Genomic DNA, 24099 nt, shown 5'->3' on the forward strand with positions numbered 1-24099 from the left:
TAGGATACTAGAAGCCTTGATGGGCTCCTGCAAGCCCCTGACCCTGAGTGGACAGGGGGTCTTTTTAGCTACCTGATCTGTGATATGAAGATCCCTGCAGCCCTAGCAGACAGGATGCATGGGAAGGGTACCCCATATGATCCCCATTATTGGAGAGGAGAAATATACCACCAGAGAGAGCACGAGGATGGGCTGCTGGGGAGGGGAGGGTTGGGGGCTGGCGCTGTCCCTGGGGAGGGGAGGGTTGGGGGCTGGCGCCGTCCCTCACTGGGGGAAGGTTTCCTGACCTGGGTCTTATGACAGATGGCCTCTGTTAGTATGAGATGTCTGCTCACTGCCCAGGGTCTGCTAGCCTTGCCCACCCTCCCTCAGGGGCTGCAGTATCTTTGTCCCTTGATGTCATCACTTGCGGGTCACCTGCCCCAGGTGTCTTTAGTAGCAACTGGTTCAGAGCCTCAGGCTTCCGGTCCTCTTAGCCCTAGCTACTGAGTGTGCTTGGTGACAGCCTGCTGGTTCTCTTAGACCTGTTCCTCGGGGGAGCAGTAGAAGATACAAGCAGAGGCCACAGGAAGTGGATTTATACCAAGGAGCCTAAGCGTCTGCCATAGGTACCTATCAGCTTACGCACCACTCCCAGCCACCGGTGTGCTTCCCTACACACACACACACACATACACACACACACACAGGGGTCGGGGGAGATGGAGGGGGAGAGAGAGACTCCGAGAAAGCAGGGCACCGGGGTGAGGAAGATGAGATGTTTATCCCTTTCAGGCTGAAGGAGGTACTACACAGCCATGCCTACTTACTGAATTCTGGCCTGGTTCTCCTTTCAAAGCAGCTACTTACGTAAGTGGGTGAGCACTTGTTCTGCTGGGGACTGATGTCAGGTTGAGCCTGGGCTTGGTCCTTCTGGCTGCCTTGGGCCATGGGTAGGGGCTGGCCGTTCGGATGCACAGCCCCTCCCCAGGCCTGAGGGGTATCACCTTCTGTGCTGTGCACCTAGGGGAGACTCAACTGTATCTGTCACTTCTGTAGTAAGGTCAAGCCCTGTGGGAAGGGAGGCAGATTCTATAGTACATGTTAGGTGCCCCATCCTGATCTAGTGCCAGCCAAGCGGAGAAAGACACAAGTTTCAGCACCAGACTGAAGGGACTGTTGGAGAGACCTGAGCAACCAAACCAGACCAACCGTGTTCACACGTGGTCCAGCCCCAGCCAGCTCAGAGGGGGCCTTTCTGGCCGGGAGGTATACAGGGCCTAAGATCACCACACCAGAGTGTCCCTGTTGTGTCCCAGGTCTCAGAACCCTGTGGCCAGGTCGAACATGCAAGGGGCAGCTGTTACCATCCCTGACCACACGAGAGGGCCTTGTGCCAGAACTAAGGACGGACATGAGGCCAGTCTCCACACACCTGTTATATGCCATGGATTTCCCTGAGACGGGTGGCTCACATGTAAAACAAAATTTTAAAGAAATACTTTAATGCCATTTAGATCTGTAATGACAATATCCCTGCTGGCACCTCAGGTCACCTGCCACCAGCATCGTCCTCTCAGAACACCAGCCCTTTTGGTCCCACCTGGGATGGAGGGGTGCAGCTGGGAGGGGGCCCTATGGTGTCTTCAGTGAAGGCAGCAGTCCTGCATCGCCGTGTAGCTCAGGTGTCCAGTGAGAGGCCAGGCTAGGCTCCTTCTAGAACGTGAGTCCCTGGAGCTTGTCTCAAAGATGTCTAAGCAATCGGAATCTATAGACGTTCAGTGTTCTGCACTCAGACATGAGCCCTGGGGATGGATTGGAGCTGCGACAAGCTCCTCCCACTCCTTGGGGGCAGGCAGGACCACTTGCTGGTTGGAGGACTGAAGCTGTGTCTGCCACCATGGCTTGGCTTTTGAGCCATTCGGCTACACGTCCGTCTCCACCCGCAGCCGCTCCATCCTGCGCACGTTCCCTTCCACGGCCACGCGGCTGGTGATGGAGCGAGCAAAGCTCTCTGGAAACCAGCCTGTCTCTCCGTCCCGAAGCCTCTCGCCATGTAGCCATCCTGAATACAGACAGGCAGATGAGAGGGAGCCCTCTCATCTCCTTCTCTGCTCTTGAGGGTTCTAGGGCATGGGTGGCTGTTGGAGCTGACGGCCCTTCCTGACTTGAGAGCCAAGGGGCCTTGCTCAAGGTCACACAGGCTTCTGAGGGGCTTGGGGACTGCACGACTTGGGGCGTGGCACCCATTTGCCTCACTTAGGGCCCAGAGTGATGAACTCTTTTTTTTTTTTTTTTTGGTTTCTCAAGACAGGGTTTCTCTGTATAGCCCTGGCTGTCCTGGAACTCACTCTGTAGACCAGGCTGGCCTTGAACTCAGAAATCCGTCTGCCTCTGCCTCCCAGAGTGCTGGGATTACAGGCGTGCGCTACCATCTCCCGGCAATGAACTCATTTTAATCTCATGATTCCAGTACTTATAGTTGTCCTCCCTTTGCAGAAACGGAGTGTGGTAGGTATGTGTGAAGTATGTGTGTGTGAAGTATGCATGTGGCTTCACAAACATGTGCACCCATGTCATAATGTCAGTTCCTCGGGTGCTGTCTTTTGAGACCATCTTTCGTCACCTTGGAGCTTGCCAATGAAGCTAGACTGGTTGGTCAAGGGGACCTTATGATTTGCACGTCTTTGCTTCTCTGGCAATGGGATACCACAAGCGTGTGCCACTATACCCCTATTAGGTCCTTATCCCAACCGAGCCAGCTCCCGGCTCCCACCTCTGAGGGAGTTCTTAGGGAGTATGAGGCAGGCCAAGTGTGTGCTGGTGGCTGCAGCCCATAATTACACTCTTCAGCCGTGCCTGGCTGATACCCACTCAGGGGTGGCCCGACCCACACTCACCGTCCTCTTCCTGCAGGACCAGGACAACGTCAGCCTGTTGCAGTGTGATCTCATCGGCTTGCTTGGCAAAGTATGCCTTGGTGACCTCCACCTGGGGCAGTTCTGGGGGGAAATGGAGAGAGCTAGGTCAGGAGTGCTCTGTTGCCCTGGGAGGGCAATAGTCCTCCCTCCCGCAGTAGTCCTCACTCCCGCAGTAGTCCTCCCTCCCACAGCAGTCCTCCCTCCCGCAGCAGTCCTGCCTCCCGCAACAGTCCTGCTTCCCACAGCAGTCCTCCCTCCCACAGCAGTCCTCCCTCCCGCAGCAGTCCTCCCTCCCGCAGTAGTCCTCCTACAGACACATGGCACCAGCTGTCCTAGCACAAGATGGACAGCTTCCCCTGGATAAAGACTGTCCTTCCAGGGGTACAAGGCTAGACACCTGGCACCCACAGATAAAGAGAGCATCCAGGGCCAGAGGTGACATTTTGATGGTCCAGCCTTGTTCTGTTCTTTGGACCTCAGGCCTCCTAAGGACAGCTAATAAGGTTAACTTGGGCTACTTGTGCAGTCACAAGTGTGTACAGCAGACCAAGGTCCAGCAGCCAAGTGAGTCGCCCTGGCAACGCTGTGGTGTGGCCTGAGGTCCAGCCCAGCCCAACCCCAGGGCCGTAACCCACACTCACCACCTTTGTTGGTGATGCCCTGCCCCTGTCTCTCTTTGTAGGTGAGTGCTGTGATCCACCGGGCGCGGTCACTCCTGGAGGCCACAGAGTAGATAGTTGAGGCCCTCCTTCCTTTTGGGGTTCTGTGAGCCCATGTGGCTCTAGTACCTGTTCTATGATCACTGACTATTCTGACCTGCTGTGACTTGCTGCGCTTCAGCCCCTGGCATCAGTGTCAGTGCCTGATGGCGGGATGCTGCTGCCTCGGGGCCTTTGCCTGTCCTCTGTGTTTGCCACCTCATTCCCTCCCTCCCTTGGGGTTTTGACCTAGGTGCCACCTGACAACCGTAGGCCCATCGATCACATGCACACTCGTCCCCTTTGCTGCTGAAAGCTTCCTCTCCGGTTACAGGACAGTGCAGTCATTCATTTCTTTGTTGCGTTTTGCTTATGGCCCTGCCTGGCTTGACTAGTAAGCTCTCAGAAAAGAACTCAGCCCATCCCATCCTCGCGGGGCTCCAACTCGTGCTCGCACGCATGCACGCACACATGCAGGCACACATGCAGGCATGCAGGCAGGCACTCCCCTCCAGTGGGGTCCCACGTCTTACGCAGAGTCAGACGACAGCAGTATCTGCTCCTGGCGGCCCTCGCTGTTGTGCAGCAGGTTCACTTGGAACGGGTAGGGCACGGAGGAGCTGCGGCTGCTGCCTCCTGGCAGCGAGGGCTCCGACGGTTCCAGCTTCCGGACCTGCACGTGGTCTAGCTGTGCATAGTCTTGTACCAGGTAGCTTTCCTCACTGTGGGGACACAGGAGACTCATCAGGGCCTTTCCTGCCAGGGTCAGCGGACCACAAAGTGCTCCTACTACAAGACGGGACTTGCAGGGGCTTCAGTGGCCAAGGAGGGAAACCCCAGATGTGGAGAGCAGAGCCACCCCAGATCAACTGAGGTGTAGCATTTGAAGGTCGGAGGGGTTCAGGGCCGCTCCCCATCCCACCTCACTCCCAGCCGCTCTCTAGCCTGACACCTGCCCACCTTTTCTTCTTGGTGACGACCAGGACATCGTTGAACAGGAACAGGTAGCATGTGGGTCGGCTGGCAATTTTCCTAAAGATACTGGATTCCTCCAGGAGGAAGAGCTCCCCGCGTTTCAGCAGCCAGCGAGAGGCGGAGATGAGCGGAAGGGACTGGGGATGAACGGGGTGGGACACGCGAGGTGAGGTGCTGCAGGAGGGAGTCTCCCATCTCCCTGAATTGGGCTTGCTGCCCCTGTCAGGACTGAACCTGAAGGAATGGCCACCAAGTTGTTCCACAGGTACTATGATCTACCTATACATGACAGGCGTGGCCGGGTCTGATTTTTCTGGGCATTTATGGAATGTTCTGTCTGAGCTGGGGGTGGGAACAGCTTTGGGTCATCCAGGGAGGCTCAAGGGCTTCCTTTCCAACGTGGAGTCCAAGGCCCAAGAAGATCAACAGCCTTAGCTGCCCCTCCCCCAAACCCTATCCCCTGCCAGGCAGATCCCCCCCCCTTCTCCCCACCACCACCATGCGACCCCCGGCCCAGACCTCTTGCTCTAAGATATGGACTGCAGAGTAGGGTGTGGGGTCGGCACGGTACCTACCTTGACCTTACCGAAGTCCAGCTGCATGTGCAGTGTGTATATCTGTTCTGTCTGCTCCATCTTGTGGGCCCCCTCGTTACACTGCTTCACCAGCTGCGGGGTTGAGTTGAACACGGATTGAGCCAACCACAGTCTCCGATGGCACTGGCTTGGTTGGATCTAGTCCCCCTTTCCTCTCAGCATCACAAACCTGCGCCCCACCCAGGGTCTCTCCCATCAGAGAAGCTGCCTCACCTTGCTGATGGCCTTCAGGGCGCGGCTGGCTGCTTTATACCGTTCAGGATGGCCTTGTGACTTCAGGCAGAGTGTCTGCAGGAGAGAGTGGATGGGAAGCACCCCACCCGGGACCCTCCCAGGAGGCCCTGCGTGGGGCAGAATCTGGAAGTGTGGGAGAGGGTCCTGTTGGGGCCCACCCACATGTCTACAGCCCACAGATGGCCTCTAAACCTCTGGGGCCAAGCCAGGCAAGGAGATCTGGTACCACACATACTGCAAGCATTATTTCTGCAGGACTGAGGGTGTGTGTGCACATGCCCAAGTGTGTGTCTGCAGGCTACAGGATCACGTTAGTAACCGCAAAGTGAGCAAGACTAATCACACCGCCTTATGTGTGTTGTAATTACCCAATTACAGATCTGTGAGTGTGAGGAAAGAGGTCAGAGAGGCAGGTGTGTGTGTGGGGGGGGCTCCAGGTGGGTTCCCATAGCAACACCCAAGCCTCCCCAGTGATGCTCACATCTGTCAGCAGTGGCAGCCGGGTCACCCTCTGCATGGGGAGAATCAGGAAAGAGATCATGGGCAGGCCCCCGCACGCGGGCTGTTTCTCGATCTCCCTCAGAACTTCCCGGAAGGCTGCATTGCTGTTCCTGCAATGGGGGGCACTGAGTCACTCTGACTTTGGAAAGAGGTTGGGAGGGTGGGCAGGCAGGCCCTGGGTGGGGTAGGCTGGGGATGCGAGGCCCCACTCACGACAGCTTCTGCAGGGTGCGCTGCTGGTAGATCTCATTGGAGCAGTAGGCGACATAAGGGTGGAAGTGGCGCTCAGCATAGGCCTCCAAGATGTCGCTGATGTCCTCCACACACACCTGAGCTTTGTGCCGCTGCTCCAGGGCCTCAAAGAACCTGCGGCATCAAAGTGAGGCGTGGGTGGGGAAGCGAAGGCTCGGTTTGGGCAGGTGTGAACACACGCCCACATAGACACGGTATAGAGACAAAAGAAGTCCACACAGACTGCACTTGGAGGCAGTACATAGCAGGTGCCCGGTGGGCCAGGAAGAACCTTGTGTAGGCTGGGCTACATTTCCCTGCCGAGGGCTGTCCCATGGCCCTCAGGGGACCCTGCGACAGATCAGCTCTTCACACTGCCTTTGTAACACCCACCTCCATGCCTATCCCTGGGTGGGAGCTCAAGGACAGAGATCCTATGATGCAAGCACTGGGTTCTAAGGGACCCAGGGAGAGCCACCTCTCTCTAGGGATGGGCCTTGAAACAAAGGGGATTCTGCCAGCCAAGCTCCCTGCAAGGTTTCACAAACTGCCCACGTGCGTGGAGCCCGGCGCATACGGGAATGAGCTGGGAGGCCCGGGCTCTTGGCAGAGGTCCTGGAGAAACTGCTGTCCCAACTCCAATGAGCCAAGCGGGGTAGTAACAGGTGAGCACATGACATCAGAGGTTGGCCCAGGGTTCTCTGGGTCTTGGCTGCCTGCCGTGTGGGGTCAGTGGCTGATCCTGAGCCATGCCCACCTCATGCCCACCTCTCTAGGCCCTGGCTCAGGAAGCTGGGGGAACTCCATCTGTCTGAGAAGACCCTTCCCAGGCTTGGATGTGGGTATGGACCCTTAGGACCTGACAGACCCCCATCTACAGGGACCTCTTTTCCTATAAGCAAGTGCACTCTGAGAGCCAGTGGCCCTTGGGAAGCTGTCTAACTAGTAAGGAGGCTCAGAGGCACATGGCTCTGTAGATGTACAGAAGTTGAGGCTGTCTGGACACAGGCCCACCAAGTACAAATTGGCAGGCTAGGCCACTCAGCTGAAATTCATAATCCCTAGGGTTTTCTGGAAAGCTCTAGAAGGGTCAGTCTCCTGCTACTGGCCTAAAATAGCACTAAATCTCAGAGAAGACCACTGTGAATGGCTAGGGAGGAGACTAAAGAGTCGCATCCCGAGACATCAGTGGCCATGCCGAGCAATCAGAGGCTGCACAGCATCAAGGGACCACATCAGGGGGCAGGAATCTGCATGAGGGTCACCCACTTCCCGGGACACTTCCCCTCCAACGAGTCAATGAGTGGGTAGTTCCCACAGCCAGCCGCTGAATCTCTTACAGGAAGCCTCGGTCTCCAGGGATATGACAGTCCCATTCCCTACTTAGATCTCTCTGAAACTTCCTGAGGGAGAGAGAGGGCACCCACCAGAGCAGCAGGCTGAGTGGTCGCAGCAAGGGCCAGGCTGACCCTGACATGCAGGAGCCAGCAGCCTGTCCACAGGGCCCAGCCTGTGAGCTAGCACCCTGTGACCCACTCTTTCTGACCCCACTGAGGCCCAGGCACCAGCCTCACTGGACAAACAGCGAAGCCAAGTCTAGAGGAACTGGGAGGCCTGGGGTCTCCTGTGTGGCGGCAGCAGCAGCAAGGCCATATGTACATAAGTGTGTGCAAACACATATAAGAAGACACTATGCCCAGTGCTGGGGTGAGAGAAACATTGGTAGTGTGCAATGATCAATGCACATGCATGCACATGTACAAAGCACTCATGCACGCATTTACAGAAGCACTTGCACACACACACAAGACCGACACACCCTCCTCAGCCTGCAGCTGCATGCCTGGCCCTCTGATTCTAGGCCCTGGAACTAGAGCCCAGTCTGGCCACCAGACACTGCTGGGGAGAACATGACCTGGGGCTGCAACTCGAGGCTGCAACCTGGCTGGGTGAGGATACTGTGGGCACTCCTGCTGCCCAGGCTCAGGTGAGATACCCAGTGGTAGTATAGTTATACACAGAGAAGTGTTCTCCCTCTCCAGAGTGTCTAGCCCACCACCACAGTGACCCCAAGCTTCCCACCATGGGTGCAACCCAGGGCGCACCGCAGCTTACTGATATCCCTACAGAGATGACCCCTTGGAGGCAGGGGTAAAGTGGCAACTTTGGAGACCCCAGGGTACCTGAGTGTGGAAGGACAAGGGGGCTCACCTCTTACTGGCAGACATCACATCCAGGATGTTGGAGAAGAGGTGGTGGTGTTCCGTCTGGGTCATAGTGGCCCTCAGCTCCTGGGACTGCAGGAACTCAGACACCAGGATGCTCAGGCTGTGCAGATATGAGAACTCGGACGTGAGGATCTCGAAGATGGCCTGCACGAGAAGGCAATGCTCAGAGTGACGGATGTGCTCTGGGAGGGAGGGAATACCGGGGGTGGGGGGGCGTGGGGCTCCTTCCGAGGGCTGTCATGATGGCTGCATAGGCTACAGGCCCATACCCCTGTGTTCTCTGGCTCACCAGCTGTGTGGGGGTGGCTGGGACTTTGCTTTCTGGGGAAGAGTGAACACAGGGCTGAACACGTGCTGGGCAAACCTTCTACCACTGAGCCACGTCCCTCATCCCTGGCCAGGACTCTGGTCCTCCCCTGATGCTGCTTGAGGACTTACGAGGCACTGAAGCGGGTCAGTCCCCAGCCATCGTTGAACTTGGCCCACGAGGGAGCCAGCATGGTAGGTGAGGGAGGGTACCACTCTTGTTTCTAATTCCCAGGGCACTGTGTGGCCCATTCCGTGTCTAGGGACATCTCAGGCTGTGGCCTGCTCAGCACACTCCACCTGGTGGTCTTACCTCTTGCCTCTTCCGTTCTTCCGTTGACAGCGTGTCCAGGACACCTGACTCCAGCACCTGAGGATAACATGGGCCAATGAGCTATATGCATCACAGGTGCTACAGATGAATGGATGGGTCCCACCGCCATCTATCCTCCCCTCGGCCAGGAAGACAGAGCATCCTGGAGAGGAAAGGAGGAGCCCAGGCAGAGGCACTGCCACCACCGGAGTGCTTCAGCTGCGTCTCCTCAGCTTCTCTTCCTCCCCATGGAAATCCCGCGGGACAATGCTACTCCAGTCCATAGAGCCCTAGGGTCAGGTCAGGCAGATGGGAGTCCAGAGGAACAGTGAGTGAGTCAGACTCCGCCTGGGCAGCTGAGTCAGAGCCTTGTCAGGGGAGGTACAGACTGTTATCACTTGTACTCTTTATCCCTTGGGGCCAGTGGTCCCAGGCTGCCATAGAGTGACTCCTCCACACCTATGGCTATAGAGCATGTCAGGGCAGCCTGGACCACCACAACGCCTGCCTGGACTCTGCAGGATGGAGAGCTGGATTCATTTGTGCTCTCCTACCCACAGCTGGGGAGAGGCGCTGTCAGCAGTGCGTGGGCTCCCTGAAGCTTTCCAAACTTGGGTAGACCAGGCTCTAAATATTGGGCAATGTTACAGGGTACAGTGTGCTGGGCCCCATCCCAGGTCGGGGAATCACCTCCCTCTTCTCCCCAGTTCCTAGCATCTGGCAGGATAATAAATGTATACCCCTGGACACATCCACTTGTGAGGCACAGAGCCTGCCCTGCTGTGCAGCCTCCCTGGCTGGGGTCCCGTTTTCAAGGGGGTTCCCTCAACCCCATGGCAAGCAAGCAAACAAAAAGTCCCACTGTATTGAGATGAAGGAAGAGCTGGGTCTGTCATCCCTTTGCCTGCCACACCCACAGACTGCAGAGGACAGGGGTCGAGTGCCTCTAACAGCAGCCAGTCACTCGTCCCTCATGCTGTAGCCCCTGTGTGCCAGGCCTACCATCCTGACCCTGCTTTTGACTGAGCCCTCAAAGCTTGCCAGGACCCAACTTTTAGATGTGAGAAATAATGGGGAGAGTGGAGAGGCTGCTCTCCTTGTGTCTCTGTTTCTCTGTGATCCTTTTTCTGCCCTAGTTGAGGGTCTAGGAAAGGAGCTCCTTTTGGGTCAGACTTAGCAGGGCCTCCTGCTACATAGACAGAAGGCACTGCCCCACGAGGCAAACTGTTCATCTCCGTGGCTCTAGAATCTGTTTGTAAGGGCCTAGGCTACTACAAGTTGGGGAAAGGAAGGCCGTGGGTCCTCCTGTGTGTTCAGGGTGGGTATGAGACTCCTTACCTCTGGGAGCTGGCTCCAGGTGAGCTGCGCAGGCCGATAGCTTTTGACCACGATAGTGGTGTCTGCTCTCCGAGTTCCCTCTGGGCTGGAGGACTCATCAAGTATGTCATCATCAGACTCGTGACTGGTGTTCAGACCCCGCTCTCGGATCTCCTGGTACAGCCGGGGGTCTGGGGAGAGAAGAGCCACCTGTCTGCAGGGGGGTTTGGGGGTGGTGTGGCCCTCCCAGGGGCCCCATAAAGCTCTCAAAAACATGCAGGCTCCGCTGTGGCCCAGGGTCCTGCACTGGTATGAGGCCAGCCTGGAAGAGTGTAGCAGCCTAGTGTAGAATGTGGCACTGTACGCGGGTCAGGCCAAGCGGACCAACCAGAGCTGTGGGCGGCCAGCCGTGCCTGGTCTGAGGGAGGAAGGCTGGGGTACTCAGGTGGGGCCTGAGCTTGCTGGTTGCCACCCAAAGCCAACAATACCACCGGCCTAGTCTGGCATGGGCCAGCCCAGTCAAGGGCACCTCTGAGCATGTGCAGCTGCTACCAGCAGAGACTGGAACAGTGCTACTGCTCTGCACAGCGAGTTTCCCAGAGGTTTTGCAGGGACTTGGAGCTAACATGGCCAGGAGGGAGGGACATTCTTGTTGGAATCACCGTGTCTTGGAACCTCTTAGCTTCCAAGCCTCACAGCCTCGGTGGGACCAGGTAGACACAACAACCCAGGCTATTACTTTCTCACAAGCTGCAGTACCCAGGATGCTCTCTTTGGACTGGAGATATTCCATGCCAAGACTAGAGATGAATGTCTGCTTCTCTGGAGGCCTGATGTCTATGATGAACCTGGTCTCATTGGTTACTTAAGATAGTGGGGAGCTGGTCTGTCTTGTCCTTGGGGACTGGAGGGAATTCTACTAGCTGCAACAGTCACATCAACAACTGGGGTTTGTGTTCAGTGTCCTGCCCAGCCTGACCTCATCTTCTCAGACCCACGTGGTCCCCCCGGCTGGCTCTTCCTGGACATGCTCAGCCCTCGGCTTCCCCGGGGAAACCACTTACCATCTTTGAATGAGCCCTTCTGTGCGCGTTTCCGCCCCAGAGTTTTCTGCGGACAAGAAACAGAAACCTCAGCGGTCAGTAGAGAGGGAGGTGTGGGTCAGCTTCCTTTCTGTTGCTATAGCAGCCCAGAGATTGTAAGAGATTGCCCAATGGGAGGGGAGGGGGCTTTGCTGACTCAAGAGGATGCTTGTTAAATGTTAGATGCTCATTTCTCTTTCCAAGAAAGGAAAGACTTGGGGCTCAGAGCAGGGGCCTGCTACAGGAAGGCTGCACAGGGGGTGGGGTGGGGTGGGGGTGTCAATCCAGTTAAGAGGAGTTACTTGAACGATTGGGGCGTGGTGGGAATGGAGCAGGGGTCTGGAGACTTCTGCTGGTTCAAGTCTGGTCCTGGTACTGGTTGGGGGCTCTGGAAACTGAGGCAGGGGATTGAAAGGACTGAGCTCTGGGGAATTCCCACTCTTGGATGGAACACTAGGTTTTTACAGGCATACTGGTTCCAGGAAAGAAAGTTGCTTCTGGTTCCTTAGAACCAGTTGGGGCCTGAAAACTCCCTTTACATGTGTGTGTGTGTGTGCCTGTGTCTCTCTGTGTGTTGTGTCTGTGTATCTGTGTGTCTCTGTGTATATATGTCTATGTGTGTTGTGTGTGTGCCGTGTCTCTCTGTGTGTTGTGTGTGTCTCTGTGTGTCTCTGTGTATACATGTCTATGTGTGTTGTGTGTGTGTGTGTGTGTGTGTTTGTGTGTGCCGTGTCTCTCTGTGTGTTGTGTCTGTGTGTGATACTCCCAGCTGAGCCTGGCTTCGCTCCTTTTCACCCACCCCCAGCATCCTCATCTCCTCCATTTCAAATCCTTCCCCAGTCTCTACCTAAGCTCTCCTGGCCCTGAGACCATGAGGAGCTCTCTCATCCTTGTGCCTCTTGCACGGTTACCTGCCATCCCTCAACACACTCACAGTGCCCTGTTGGCACAGGGGCAGCCACAGGTTGGCATACCAGCATGGGGCGAGCAACTGGCACTCAGGGGTGGGTGCTGAAGAGGGACTCACTACTGAGCTGAGCCACGGATGAGACCTTGGCGGGCCTGGTTCTAAGAGGCAGTGATCTCGCTCCTGAGAACAAGGCATCTCAGGTAGATGTGGCACAGGATCTGTGATGAAGGACAGCAGCTGGCACTGTAGACAGAGGCCTTGCCGTAGTCATTATTGGCGTTCACAGAAGCTTGTGGTGACCATGCAGTACGCTGGTAGCTATCATTCTGACGCCCAGGTAAGCATGCTTTTTCCATACCATGATGCTGCATACAGCTCTAAGCATGGTCTTCCCATGGTGCTGCATGCAGCTCTAAGCATGTTCTTCCCATGTTTCTGCAGACAGCTCTTAGCATGCTCTTCCCATGATTCTGCATGCAGCTCTAAGCATGCTCTACCTATGATGCTGTGTGCAGCTCTAAGCATGATCTTCCCATGATTCTGCATACAGCTCTAAGCATGGTCTTCCCATGGTGCTGCATGCAGCTCTAAGAATGTTCTTCTATGATGCTGTGTGCAGCTCTAAGCATGCTATTCCCATGATGCTGCATGTAGCTTTAAGCATGTTCCTCCTATGGACTTCCCATGATGCTGTGTGCAGTTCTAAGCACACTCTTCCCATGATGCCCAGTGCAGCTCTAAGTGACAGAGGGCATGTACTCATCTTTGGAGTATGCTATAGCTGGATGGCGGTCATCTTCACTTATATATGGGGAAACTAAGACTCAGAAGTGTTAGGAATCTGTTAGGGGGCCAAAAAGCCACAAAGGCCCATCTTAGGCCCTTCATGGAAGCTGACTGAGCCCTGTGCCTGGGGTGCCCCTGAGCGAGTCAGAGGGAAGCATCTGGCAGATATGCCCAGAAGCCCCCTAGCTCTGTATCCTGGGAAGCAACTGCCTCGAATAGTTGTTAAACAGAGATTCTCCCATTTGAACCCAATGAGTAGCATGGGGGGGAAAGGAAAGGCCACTGTCTGACCATGGACTTCCTGCCCAGTGGCTGTCTGTAGCAGATACCTGGAGTCCCAGAGACAGAGGACCCCATTCTGTTCTGAACAGCTGGGCCTACACCATAGCTGGGAGATAAGCTCTGCCCACCTGGGGCAGGCGGAGAAGGAGCAGGGCAGGGGACAGGTGGTGAGCGCTACCTACCGACCCTCCTTATCCCACTGGCTGCCTGAGCCTGGCCTTGCCAAGTGTCAGCAAACAGGCTGGCTCCATGCTTGGGCTCAAGAATGGCCAGTTCCTTCTACTGTCCACTCTGGATGGAAGTAGGGATGGACGACTCCCAAGGGCCTGACTCAACCTCCTCCAGCCACAACAACGAGAATCGAATGGATTCAATTAAACCAAGGGGGCCAGGAGCCTGTACCCAGCAAGGCTCAGTAACAGCAGCCATCCGCAATGCCAAATGTGAGAGATGCAGGACCACCCCGGAGCCCCTAGGCACACTGCCCACCCTGCTGTCAGGACAGGCCCCTACCTTATTTTTGGCTGGGCACCGGGCAGGAGGCTCCTCGGCGAGGGCCTGGAGCTTGGGGCCCAGCTGGACAGAGTCCCCCTTGCTACTGGGTGGCCCCAGGCCCTTCATGGCTGCCCTGTAGGACTGGTTCCTCAGGTTGCGCTTCAGGTTCCCGGTAGTGACCATGTCTATGTCCATGTCATCCTGAGAGAAGGTGGGGGCTGAGAAGAGCTGAGGATTCCGCCTCGCAGCCTCCTTGCTGAGCACAGCTGCCCCAAAGCTCTGGTGGCGGGCTGGGGACTTGGTCTTGGGCTTGCTGGCCACGGCCAAACTCTTGGGGATGAGCTGCTGCGTGCCCATCTTGAGGGCCGCGGGGCTCTGTGTGCTGAGGATGATGGGCTGAGGCTCCACATCTCCAGGCGGCATCAGTGTTGGAGGTGGAGGCGATGGTGGTAGGGGTTCTGAGGCATCGGCATCTGGCTCAAAGGCAGCGTTGGCTCTGGCTTTAAGGGAGCTCCGGACCATGGGGAGTCCGGGAACAGGGTTCCCGTTGGCATCGAGGCGGAGCTCTGCATGGAAGCGATACTCCAGTAGTTTCTCATCCAGAGAGCTGTCAGAATGCCTCTGGGTCATGCTGGTGACAGCGGAGGCCTAGAGAGAGGCAAGCAAGAGGTGAAAGGCTCAGAGGGGCCTTCTGCACGCAGCCTCCCTGGGCCCAAGCCTGATCCTCACACAGTGCCTCTTCTCTGAGATGAAGGGCCTGGTGGGAAGGGGTGTGGCTGGAATGAGCCCAAGGGACCACCCTGATTTCTCCGGCACAACTACTAAGCCCCGGGCAGGGTGCAAATAAGCAGAGATCCGTGGCTGGGCCCAGAAGCTACATAGACCAGGACCTGACTCAGCCCCTTATTGATGCGTGGGCCTTTTGTATATGATTTTCATGGAGACAATTATGGCTTCCTGAGACTGTAGCAGATGCTATGGATGTGACCGTGGCCCCACCTGGCTCTGCATTCTTGCTAAGGGGACGCCTGACCCTGAGAACACGAGGAAGAGCAAGCAGGATGGAAAAGAGAAAGAGAGGACACTCCACCTGACCGTGGCCTTCCTGCTCAGTGGCTGTCCGCATCAGAGCAGCAGAGCCAGGATCTAAGAGAAGCCTGGCTGCTTCCCCTTCTCCTCCCCAGGCAGTTTCCACAGTGCCAAGGCCGGCCATCAAGCCTCTTCTCACAGCGCTCTCCAATACACGCTTGTACTTTCTGAAGTTGGGGGGTCTTGGTCACCTTGGTCCCAATCCCAGTCTTGGGAGTCCCAGGGTGAGTCCTGGGTCACAGTGCAGGTGAGACAGTAGGGGGATTTCAGCCTGAGTCATGGTCGAGGGGGCTCACTGCCTGGCGACAGCCACTCCACCCGTCCATCCCAGCAGCTCATGTGCCTGAGGCCCATCTCTGACTCTTTTACCCTCAGCATTGACTTGCCCCTGGTCTGCCAGCGTGGTCCATCAATAGCAGGCGGCCCTGAGCAGTGGTTTCCAGAATGTTCTATCTCCTTGAGCACTAGCATTGTCTGTTTCCTCGGTACAACACAGTCTAAGGCTGGCTTTGGCTAAGTTGGAGGAAGAAGTGTCCCTCCTGGGCAGGGAATCCCACTGGCCTGTGACCCAGAGACTGAAGTGAACAGGGCTGTGGCCTGGACACTGCAGGAACCAACGTAAAGGCTGGTCTGGAAGAGACACCCCGTGTGGGGACCAGTCATCAACACTGACCAATCTGCTAAAGGTCAACTGTCCACAGCGCTACCACTTACCTCTGTGACTGGGAGGGTCCTCACACTTGTTAGGAGCTGTCCTGTTGGGGGCCTGGACACCTGGTGTCCTCAATGATTAAAGACACCACTTCTTGGTTTCAATCTTCAAATCTGCAAAATGGGCTCAGTTAAGGACAATGTCCTCACCTGAGGATATCCTAATATCTTCCTAAATGACCTACAGAGTCCATTAAAACATCCCTGATAGGCTGTGAGGGGTCATAGAGCAGCAGCCAAGGCTTTTCTGAACCAAATAGCATCCCTGGCTATCACACTACACTGATAAGACAGACCAGCGCTCAAGAGACTCTATAGGACCCTAATGTAAAGTTTCCAGGAGGAAACTTCCTTTTGAAAAAAGTTCCCTTTATTATTTTTATTTTCTAAAAACAAAGGAGTCAACATAGAGGAAGGCTTTTATATGCTCAGAACTCTGTCTAGGTTGAGCTTAAGAGGGCCCTGAAGATGCCCCATTAAACCTCAGTGCTGAAGAGGCTGGGGCAGGAGGCTCTTGAGTGTGAGGCCAGCCTTGGCCATGTACACAGTGGGACCATCTCATCAAAGCCCAACAACCCGGAGTCCCAGTTGGTAAGAAAAAGTCTCGGTTAAATGAACCTGCATTACTTGCCTACATCAGGGGTGAGGCTCTAGGCTCACACCAACCCCTTGTGATTTCCCCTGCGCACTGCACTGTCCCAGGATCAGTGTGTCTCAGGGTGTGGTACCTACCTGCCCCGACTGACAGACGGACTGAACTGGATGGGGAGGGATGGCTACCCTTAGGGTTACCTGAGTTGGGGTGGGGGCCAGAGCTATTTGGATGGGTTCAGGGCTGCAGGAACTGGTGACTCTCTGGCCTTTAGGAAGCTCAGACCACCATAGCTCCATCCTTCCAGACCCCAGAAAGGTGCCAAGACTGCCCAGCTGTCTCTCCTCGAAGGGGACAGGGCAGGGCTGGCCATGCTGCTCATAGTGAGCCACACTTCCAACACCAGGAAGCTGGTCATGTCCCAGCACACCCCCGGAAGCCCTGGGTTCTTCTAGCATTTAGCTCTTGGCTGAAATTATCCCAAGAAGTTGAGTGCAGCTGAGCCTAGCTGGCCCCAGGGAGGGGCGGGCTGGGGCCTAGTGCTCCAAGGGAGGGTGCATTCCTAAGGACATTCCAAATCCTGCTGAGGAAGATAGCAGTCGCAGTCGCACCACCTCCCACGGGAGCTGGCATCTGTCACACATGTGTGGTGTGGGGCCCCACGCCCTTATTAATTTGTCTGGTTTACCGAGGTTCGTTTAGTTGCCTTCTGACTGCCTAGAACGAACAGGTCTGTTTACACAGGGATCATTTCCATCAGAAGGAACAAACCACACGGAAGGGCCCAGTATCGTTACACTGCCTCCTCTCCTACCACCAAACATCCATCATTGCTGAGCTCAGACTTGCAGGACAGCATGGCCCCTGGCAGGCGGTGGCCTCGCCCGGCAGAGGGTAAAGTCCATTCCAGGGCCAAAAGGTGCCCACAGGGAACCTGCGGGTGAACCGTTCCTGGGAGTGGCTTTTGTTCCCAGGCTGGCACCACACCCACAGACCTGGCAAACAGCCTGCCTGGGACCCCAGAGAGCAGGGCTGGCGACTTCGGGTACCTGTCCTGTCAAATAGCACTGCAATGCCTGCTGGACACATCCTGAAGCTGCCCTGTCTCCAGGCAGCTTCCGATCGCGGCTGTCTGGAGGGGGCTGGGCTGCAGAGCCATACATAGCACAGCTCCAGGCTCAGGGGGCGTTCCTGAGGCCGACCTGCTTCTTAATCATTCTACGCCTTCTATAGCCAGCTCTCTAGTTAATTTCCGCTCCCAGCCATCCAGTTTTACAGCTCCATGCTCCTTAAAAGTCTGGCTCCTCTGTGCAGGAGATACCTCAGGGTCTTCCCAGGCACTCAGGGTAGCTGAGGGTGGGGGTTGGGGTGTTCCTTAGGCTTGGCTCTGACTATCCCCTGGCCACCAGGGCTATCCTCTAAAACAAACCCCAGGTTTCGGCTCGGGAAGGAACTGGGGGCAGATTGTTAATGCCTTTACACACTTTTAAAAATATTTACTTATTTTAGGTATGTTTGCATGCATGCTCAGTGCCTTGCAAAGGTCAGAAGGGGGTAAGATCAGCTGAAACTGGAGTTAAAGATGATTGTAAGCCACCGTATCTGTGTCGGGAACCAAACCCAGGTCCTTTGTAAGAACGAGTGATCTTTACAGCTTAACTGAGCCATCTCTCTAGCCCCAGATCCCCCCCCTGCCCCCCACGGGGTTTCTCTGTGTAGCCCTGGCTGTCCTGGAACTTACTCTGTAGATCAGGCTGGCCTCAAACTCAGAGATCGCCCGACTCTGCCTCCCAAGTGCCAGGATTAAAGGCGTGCACCACTGCCCAGACCCAGATTTTTGTTTATTTGTTTGTTTTTGACTTTTGAGATTAGGTCTCACTGTGTATCCCTTGGCTGTCTGGATTCTACATATAGACTAGGCTGGCCTCGAACTCAGAGATCCGCCCACCTCTCCCTCCTGAGTGCTGGGAGTAAAGGTGTGCTCTCCCCTCCTCCCAGGACTGTTGGCTGGGAAGGGGGGAAACTTCCCTCTGGATTCTAGAAGCATCCTCTTCCCTTCTTGCTGCTGTTAAGGCCCCTCAGTACCCTCCAGACTTCCCTTCCTCAGACAGAGACCTGTCCTCCTCCCTACCCTAGCCCAGACCTTAAATATGTCCTATATCCACTGACTGACTAGGGTGCCAGGTAGACCGGTCCGCCAGCTTGTCCCCATTTTTTTCTTATGCCCATGTCTGCATGTGGTTTAATATTATTTCCTGGATAATTTCCTTCCCTCACTTCACCCCCATTCGGAGACAACCTTGGGACCCTGCCCATGCCAGAAGACCGCCTCACCACTGAGCTATATATATCCCCAGGCCCTCACCTCATGATGATGTAATTTTGGTTTGTTAGAGACAGGGTCTCACTAGGTTGTCCAGCTTGGTCTTGGATTCACTCTGCAGCCCAGGCAGCGTCTGAATCTCTGCTTGAACCACCCGAGTGCCTGAGATTCCAGGCCTGCGCACTGGGCCTGGCTATTTTTTTTTTTTTTTAAATAGGTAATTCCTTGCATGGTCCTTTCTTTCTGGAACACAGACTAATCGCTGTCCCTAGTTTCCCACTTCTCCCGTCCACCTTTCTCGCTCCCTCGCACCCCTCACTAATCTTTAGTCCTAGCATCCTCTTCTTGTTTCACAAATGCAACATCTCCTATTAACCTAGAGGGCAAGAAATCGCTCTTTTAGCTTGTTTCCTTCCGTTGGCTGCAGCCGGCCACTCCCTGTCTTGTCTTCCCTTGGCCTCTCAGGCATGAAACTTTCAAAAAGCTGCTTTGGCTTCTGCTGCTATGGGAGGCCCAGGGACCCGAGAATACAGGCTCTGTCCTGGGGGTCGTTGTAGACTCCTTGCTCCAGCCAGGTCTCCACGGGGGTAGCCTTTCCTCCAGACTGGCTGGCTTCTCGCTCTTGGTTCACTAAGACACTGGCACACAGGGGCCTCAGATTCTCCTAGTGGCCTCCAGGGAAATAGCGGCCATGGCCATCCACCAATAGCCAGACATAAGGCCTTGCAGGCTCCTTGTGGGCCACAGATATGTCTTCTCTGTATCCTAGGCACCCCAGGCTCACAGGATAGGAGGCGTGGAAGAACCTCCAAAGACACCTTCCGCAGGAGCTCTAACTGGGCGCCTGGCCACTCTCTCCCTAAAACTGAGCTTTCGGGACACAGGGACAATTTCTTCCAAGTACCCCCACAAACCCCCCAGGGCTCAATTCCCAAACGGATGCTGGTACGTCCTCTGTCCTGGGCCCGCCTTGTGTCTCACTGAAGAGGCTCTGGTGCTCTGTGAGAACCAACTTGCCCAGATGTTCTGATTAAAATGAGCAGAAACTGGGTCAGAGCCACCCCGCAGACCCACATGCCACCGTGAAGGTGACTCCTAGTGGCTTCCACTCAGGGTGGGCTGGAAATGGCCCCATGATTGAGGCCTTAGACCCTACAGTCCATGTTCTCTTTGCCACACCAAATAACCCTCTGTGGGAACAAATCCTGGGTCACACGGGTCACAGAACCATGGGGCAGAATACCATTAGAGCCAGTGAGAACTTGACAGACATCTTGGGACCACTGTGGGTGTGGTCCTGAATGGCTGGGTCTCTCTGCACCTGGTCCTCTCCCCCCGCCCCCCCCCAGACCTATCAGCTTCCCACAAATCTAGTGGGAACCTATGCTGCCTTCTAGTCCTCTAGGCCTGATTTCCTCGTAGCTTGAGCCTGTTGCAGCTGGTTACAGCTGGTCATAGGAACCCAAACCACCCTGAATCTGAGATTTTAAGTCCTGCTGGAGGCCTTCCATCACCAGCTCTGAGGCTGGGCCATCTCTACCTGGCGGGATCTGCCTCAGCCAACCCACAATGGTGGCCTTGTATTTGTGTGATCCTACCTGGCTGAGCTGGGAGCTTGGAGTTGCATTTTGCTTGTTACGCACACCAGCTAGCTCCATTTGTCAGGTGTGTGTTGCAGGGGCCCAGGGCTGGAGCTGAGCTCAGAGGATCTCATCTGAGAGCAGTTTTGCCCACTTGGAGACAACTTGTAACATCTGAAGACATTGTTGATCACACCACCGGCTTTCTGAGGCCTGAGGCCAGGATGCCAGGAGCCCCAGAGCACAAAGCAGCCTATAACAGCCGACTGGAACAAACGCTCCCAGAGCTGAGGTGGGGAAAACCTGACCACAGCAAGCCACACTTCACTGACCTGGTGCATCCCCTCTCAGCCCGAGACACTCACCCATCACTTCCATCACGTTCTATAAACCCAAGCAGACCAAGTGCAGGCAGGTTTCCCTAAAGAAGCATATAGGTTGAGGGCAGCTAGAGTCCTGACCCGATGGGAACCTGGGGCCAGGCCTCCACTGCCCGGTTCACCAGCTGAAAAACAGGCCCCACAGAAGATACCCTCTAGCCTGCTAAGACTTCAGCCCCTCCCCAAACTTCTCTCAGGGAGGAGAAGCCTGGACAGAGGGAAAGCGACCTGCCTGGGTCAAGCCCCAGCCAGTGAGAGCACAAGGGGAGGAGCCAAGCTCTGGGGCCCTAGCTTGACCTAGATGTTGTCCTCAAACCAGGAACTGGATGCAGATGACAGGATTCTGGACTCAGGATGCTACCTGCGGAAGTCACCTGAGCAGGACTCAGGGAGAGCGGAGAGCGTGTGAGCTCAGGTGGTGGCAGGCTGGATCTGGAAACCAAAACCAAAACCAAACCAAACCTCCAGACCAGGTGGTCAAACAGAAACACAGCCACCATCTTCCGTGGAGTACACCGGCCTGTCTGCCTGTCTGTCTGCAGAGACAAGCCACTTTACTTCAGCTTCCTTACAAGGGGGTGAAGAGTGACCGCCCTGTGGGAGGTGTCACACTGGAGACAACCTCCTAGAGTAACTCTAACACTAACAAGTTTCTTGCTACTGGGCTGGAGAGATGGCTCAACAGAAAAGAGCACTTGCTGTTCTCAAGAGGACCCAGGTTCAATTCCCAGAACCCACATGCTGGCTCATAGCTGTCTGTAACTCATCATAAACCCAGGGGAATCCAATGACCTCTTATGACTTCCATGGGCACCAGGCACACCTGTGGTGTACATACATACATTACATACATACATACATACATACATACATACATACATCTTTTAAAACGAACAAACCAGGGGGTTCTGACTTTAGTACTTGGAGAAGGGAGTGGCAGGAAGCCTCTACTTAGCTCTCTCCACCTTGTTCTCTGACTGAGTCGTTACTTTTTCTTTTTGTTCTGGTTTTTCGAGACAAGGGTTTCTCTGTATAGCCTTGACTGTCCTGGAACTCACTCTGTAGACCAGGCTGGCCTCGAACTCAGAAACCCGCCTTCCTCTGCCTCCCGAGTGCAGGTATTAAAGGCGTGTGCCACCACTGCCCGGCAAGTCTTTACTTTTTCAAAGAAGCCCTGAGACCCTTCCCTCTGCCAGTCCGTGCTGTGAGCTCATGGTCCAAGGCTTATCTCTGGGGCATGGGCAGAGGGAAGCGTCTGTCCCCAGAAGGGAACACAGCAGCAGCACTGTCAATCAATGAACTCTGATGGATAAACGGAGGCCCCAGGCCCGAGGCCCGGGGCTTGCCTGAATCCACAAACAGCAACTTTCAAGCCCGGTGCCCACACGCCTGGGTAGGAAGCAAGTGTTATCAGGGCATACAGGCACACAGTCACAAATGGCCCTGCGCGGTACCTGGGACCCTGCAGCTGGTCACTCAAGTGACAATCACACCCAAGCACCTACTTAGGAGTTACCAGCTCCTGTCTGGGCTCCAGGCGTGATCTGGAGGCCACTAAGATCTCATCTTGGCGGTTACCAACTCAGATCCCGGCCCCTGGGACCAGGCCCATGCCCAGGTTCATCTTTCTCATTCAGCCTCAAAATAGATCTCTGCTCCTGATTTACAGATATGGGGATCAAGGTAGGGGGTTGGGGACAGGTGCCCACCACCGTCCGGTCTGTAAGAGGCACCCACTGCTTTCCGGGGCAGCCCTCTCCCACTGGAAGGCACTGCGGAGCCTGGCTAGAGGACTAGACACCAAAGCCACCATGGTGGGAAAGGGCACGAGGGGGTCAGGCCACTCATTCTTGGAGCCTGTCTAAACAGATCGTCTTTCTAGCTCCCGGAAGAGTCACTTCCACGCCCCCACACCCCCCGGGACTTCCCAGGAGTCTCTGCGTCCTGGTGTCTAACCAGGTCCGCTGCAAAGTGTCCCTTGGACTGTGGCTCAGGGCAGCTAGGCTCCAGATCCCAGGCTTGCAACCCCAGCGAGAGGGTGGGGCGCGACGTTGTCGCCGAGGTCGGGAGGGGCTGGAGCGGAGAGGGGAGTGGAGGAGAGGTGCTCCGGGCGCCCCTGGTGGTCTTCCCCTCGGCTGACTCTCCAGTCCCCAGGCTCACCTGTGCGCGCGGCCGCCCGGGCCGGGCGCGTGTAGCCTGTAGTGCCGCTGGGTCCCCGCGTCCCGGGGCTGGCCGGTCCCGCCCTCTCTACTTCCTGCGCGGCGAGTGAGCGGGCGGGCGGAGCCGGGCCAGGTGGGCTCCGCTGGCGGCTGCAAGACCGGAGGGCGGGACGCCTGGGCACCTGCTGCACGGCCGCCGCCTCACCTGGCCGCGCCGGCTGCGTCACCGCTCTACCTGGGTCCGCCTGCGTTCACGTGACCCGTCTGGTGGTTCGGGCCGGAGTCCGCCCTCGGGCACTGTCTACTCTCCCTGCCGCTCCTCTGCCCGCTTCCTTCCTGCGCCTCTCTCCCAGCTCCGCCGCCTCCTCCAGGAAGCCTTCCGAGAAATCCCGGACCTGCGGGAACCTGTTTGTTGAAAGAAGCCCCACCCTCTGCATTCTTTGCTGCTGGCTGCTTTGGGGCAGCCCTGGCCAGGGATCTCCCAGAACACCTTTCGTGGTATAGCCTATCCACCACCACCCCATTTTACTGAGAACTCCGGAAGGCTGGAAATTCTGCTAGCCACACAGATCCGGCCATGGTTCTCCTGAGCTCAGGAAAACAGTTAACAAGTCTCTGTAGTGTCCTCGAGAATGAGGAGTTAACACGACCCCCATGTAGGCTTTAAGGATCAGGCTGTGTGGGGAAGGATGTGGTCTGCACCATTGCCCTCTAAAGGGCCATCAAACCTGAGCTCCCAAGGGTGGCTCAGACCAAGGAGTAGGACAGGTAAGGGGCACAGTGAGCACAACAGCCAAGGAAACGTGTGTGTGTGTGTGTGTGTGTGTGTGTATGTGTGTGTTAGCCTGAGACAGGGGACAGAGAGCACAGAGTGGGGTCGGGCAGAGGAGGCAGGGGCTGGGAGTGTCCAGCTCCCATCCCACAGCGGGGTCCTCTTGGAGGCAGGATGGTCAGGACGGGCCTGACCCGGACCTGGCACTCCCACCTAGCTACTATTGCCTGGGCGCTGGTTTTCCTGTGCCCTCAGCCTCCGACCTCAGCCCCGAAGCTGGGTGGTTTGGTTGGGCCAGCCTCTGCTCTTTCTGGTGTCATATCTTCTGGGCAAGGCACGAGCTGGCCACAGGGATAGGCCCAAATGGGCGTCAGTCACCCTGGAGGAAAGGAGCTCAGTCAGTGACCTGTGGACTAAGACCTGGGCTCCAGGACTCCCTGGGCTCAGCTGGTGCGCAGCTAGACAGTTCCTGGGAAACACGGCTCGTTGCTGCCCTCTTGAGGCCATTGTGTGTTATTGCATCTACCAAGCCCATCCTCACCTTGCGTAGGCTCATCAAGGCCCCCTTAGTGTCTGACTCCTAAAATGTTAAAAGACTCTTCAGCGGAATCAACAGATGAAATCCCACCACTCCCCTTT

General features: G+C 56.0%; 1 protein-coding gene across 1 annotated transcript; it reads right to left on the reverse strand.

Annotated features, from left to right (window-relative positions):
* Positions 1-1493: 1493 nt before the first annotated feature.
* Arhgef16 (Rho guanine nucleotide exchange factor 16) lies at positions 1494-22774 on the reverse strand. The gene is made up of 16 exons (XM_052178327.1): positions 22690-22774; positions 15658-15768; positions 13873-14502; positions 11364-11409; positions 10321-10490; positions 8983-9039; positions 8347-8507; positions 6118-6270; positions 5885-6014; positions 5383-5457; positions 5149-5241; positions 4559-4710; positions 4132-4320; positions 3542-3615; positions 2880-2981; positions 1494-2044 (listed from the first exon to the last, which is right to left on the reverse strand). The coding sequence occupies exons 3-16, from the start codon at positions 14482-14484 to the stop codon at positions 1905-1907; spliced, it is 2154 nt and encodes a 717-aa protein (XP_052034287.1). The 5' UTR covers positions 14485-14502; positions 15658-15768; positions 22690-22774; the 3' UTR covers positions 1494-1904.
* Between the last annotated feature and the right edge of the window lie 1325 nt (positions 22775-24099).

This window comes from Apodemus sylvaticus, chromosome 3, assembly GCF_947179515.1.
Source record: "Apodemus sylvaticus chromosome 3, mApoSyl1.1, whole genome shotgun sequence".
Lineage (NCBI taxonomy): Eukaryota > Metazoa > Chordata > Mammalia > Rodentia > Muridae > Apodemus > Apodemus sylvaticus.

Coding starts and splice junctions, on each gene's coding strand:
- Arhgef16 (XM_052178327.1), bottom strand. CDS start 14,484: ATGACCCAGAGGCATTCTGACAGCTCTCTGGATGAGAAACTACTGGAG. Junction 2,982..3,541: donor GGGCATCACCAACAAAGGTG/GTGAGTGTGGGT, acceptor ATTTCCCCCCAG/AACTGCCCCAGGTGGAGGTC. Junction 2,045..2,879: donor GGTCCTGCAGGAAGAGGACG/GTGAGTGTGGGT, acceptor GTCTGTATTCAG/GATGGCTACATGGCGAGAGG.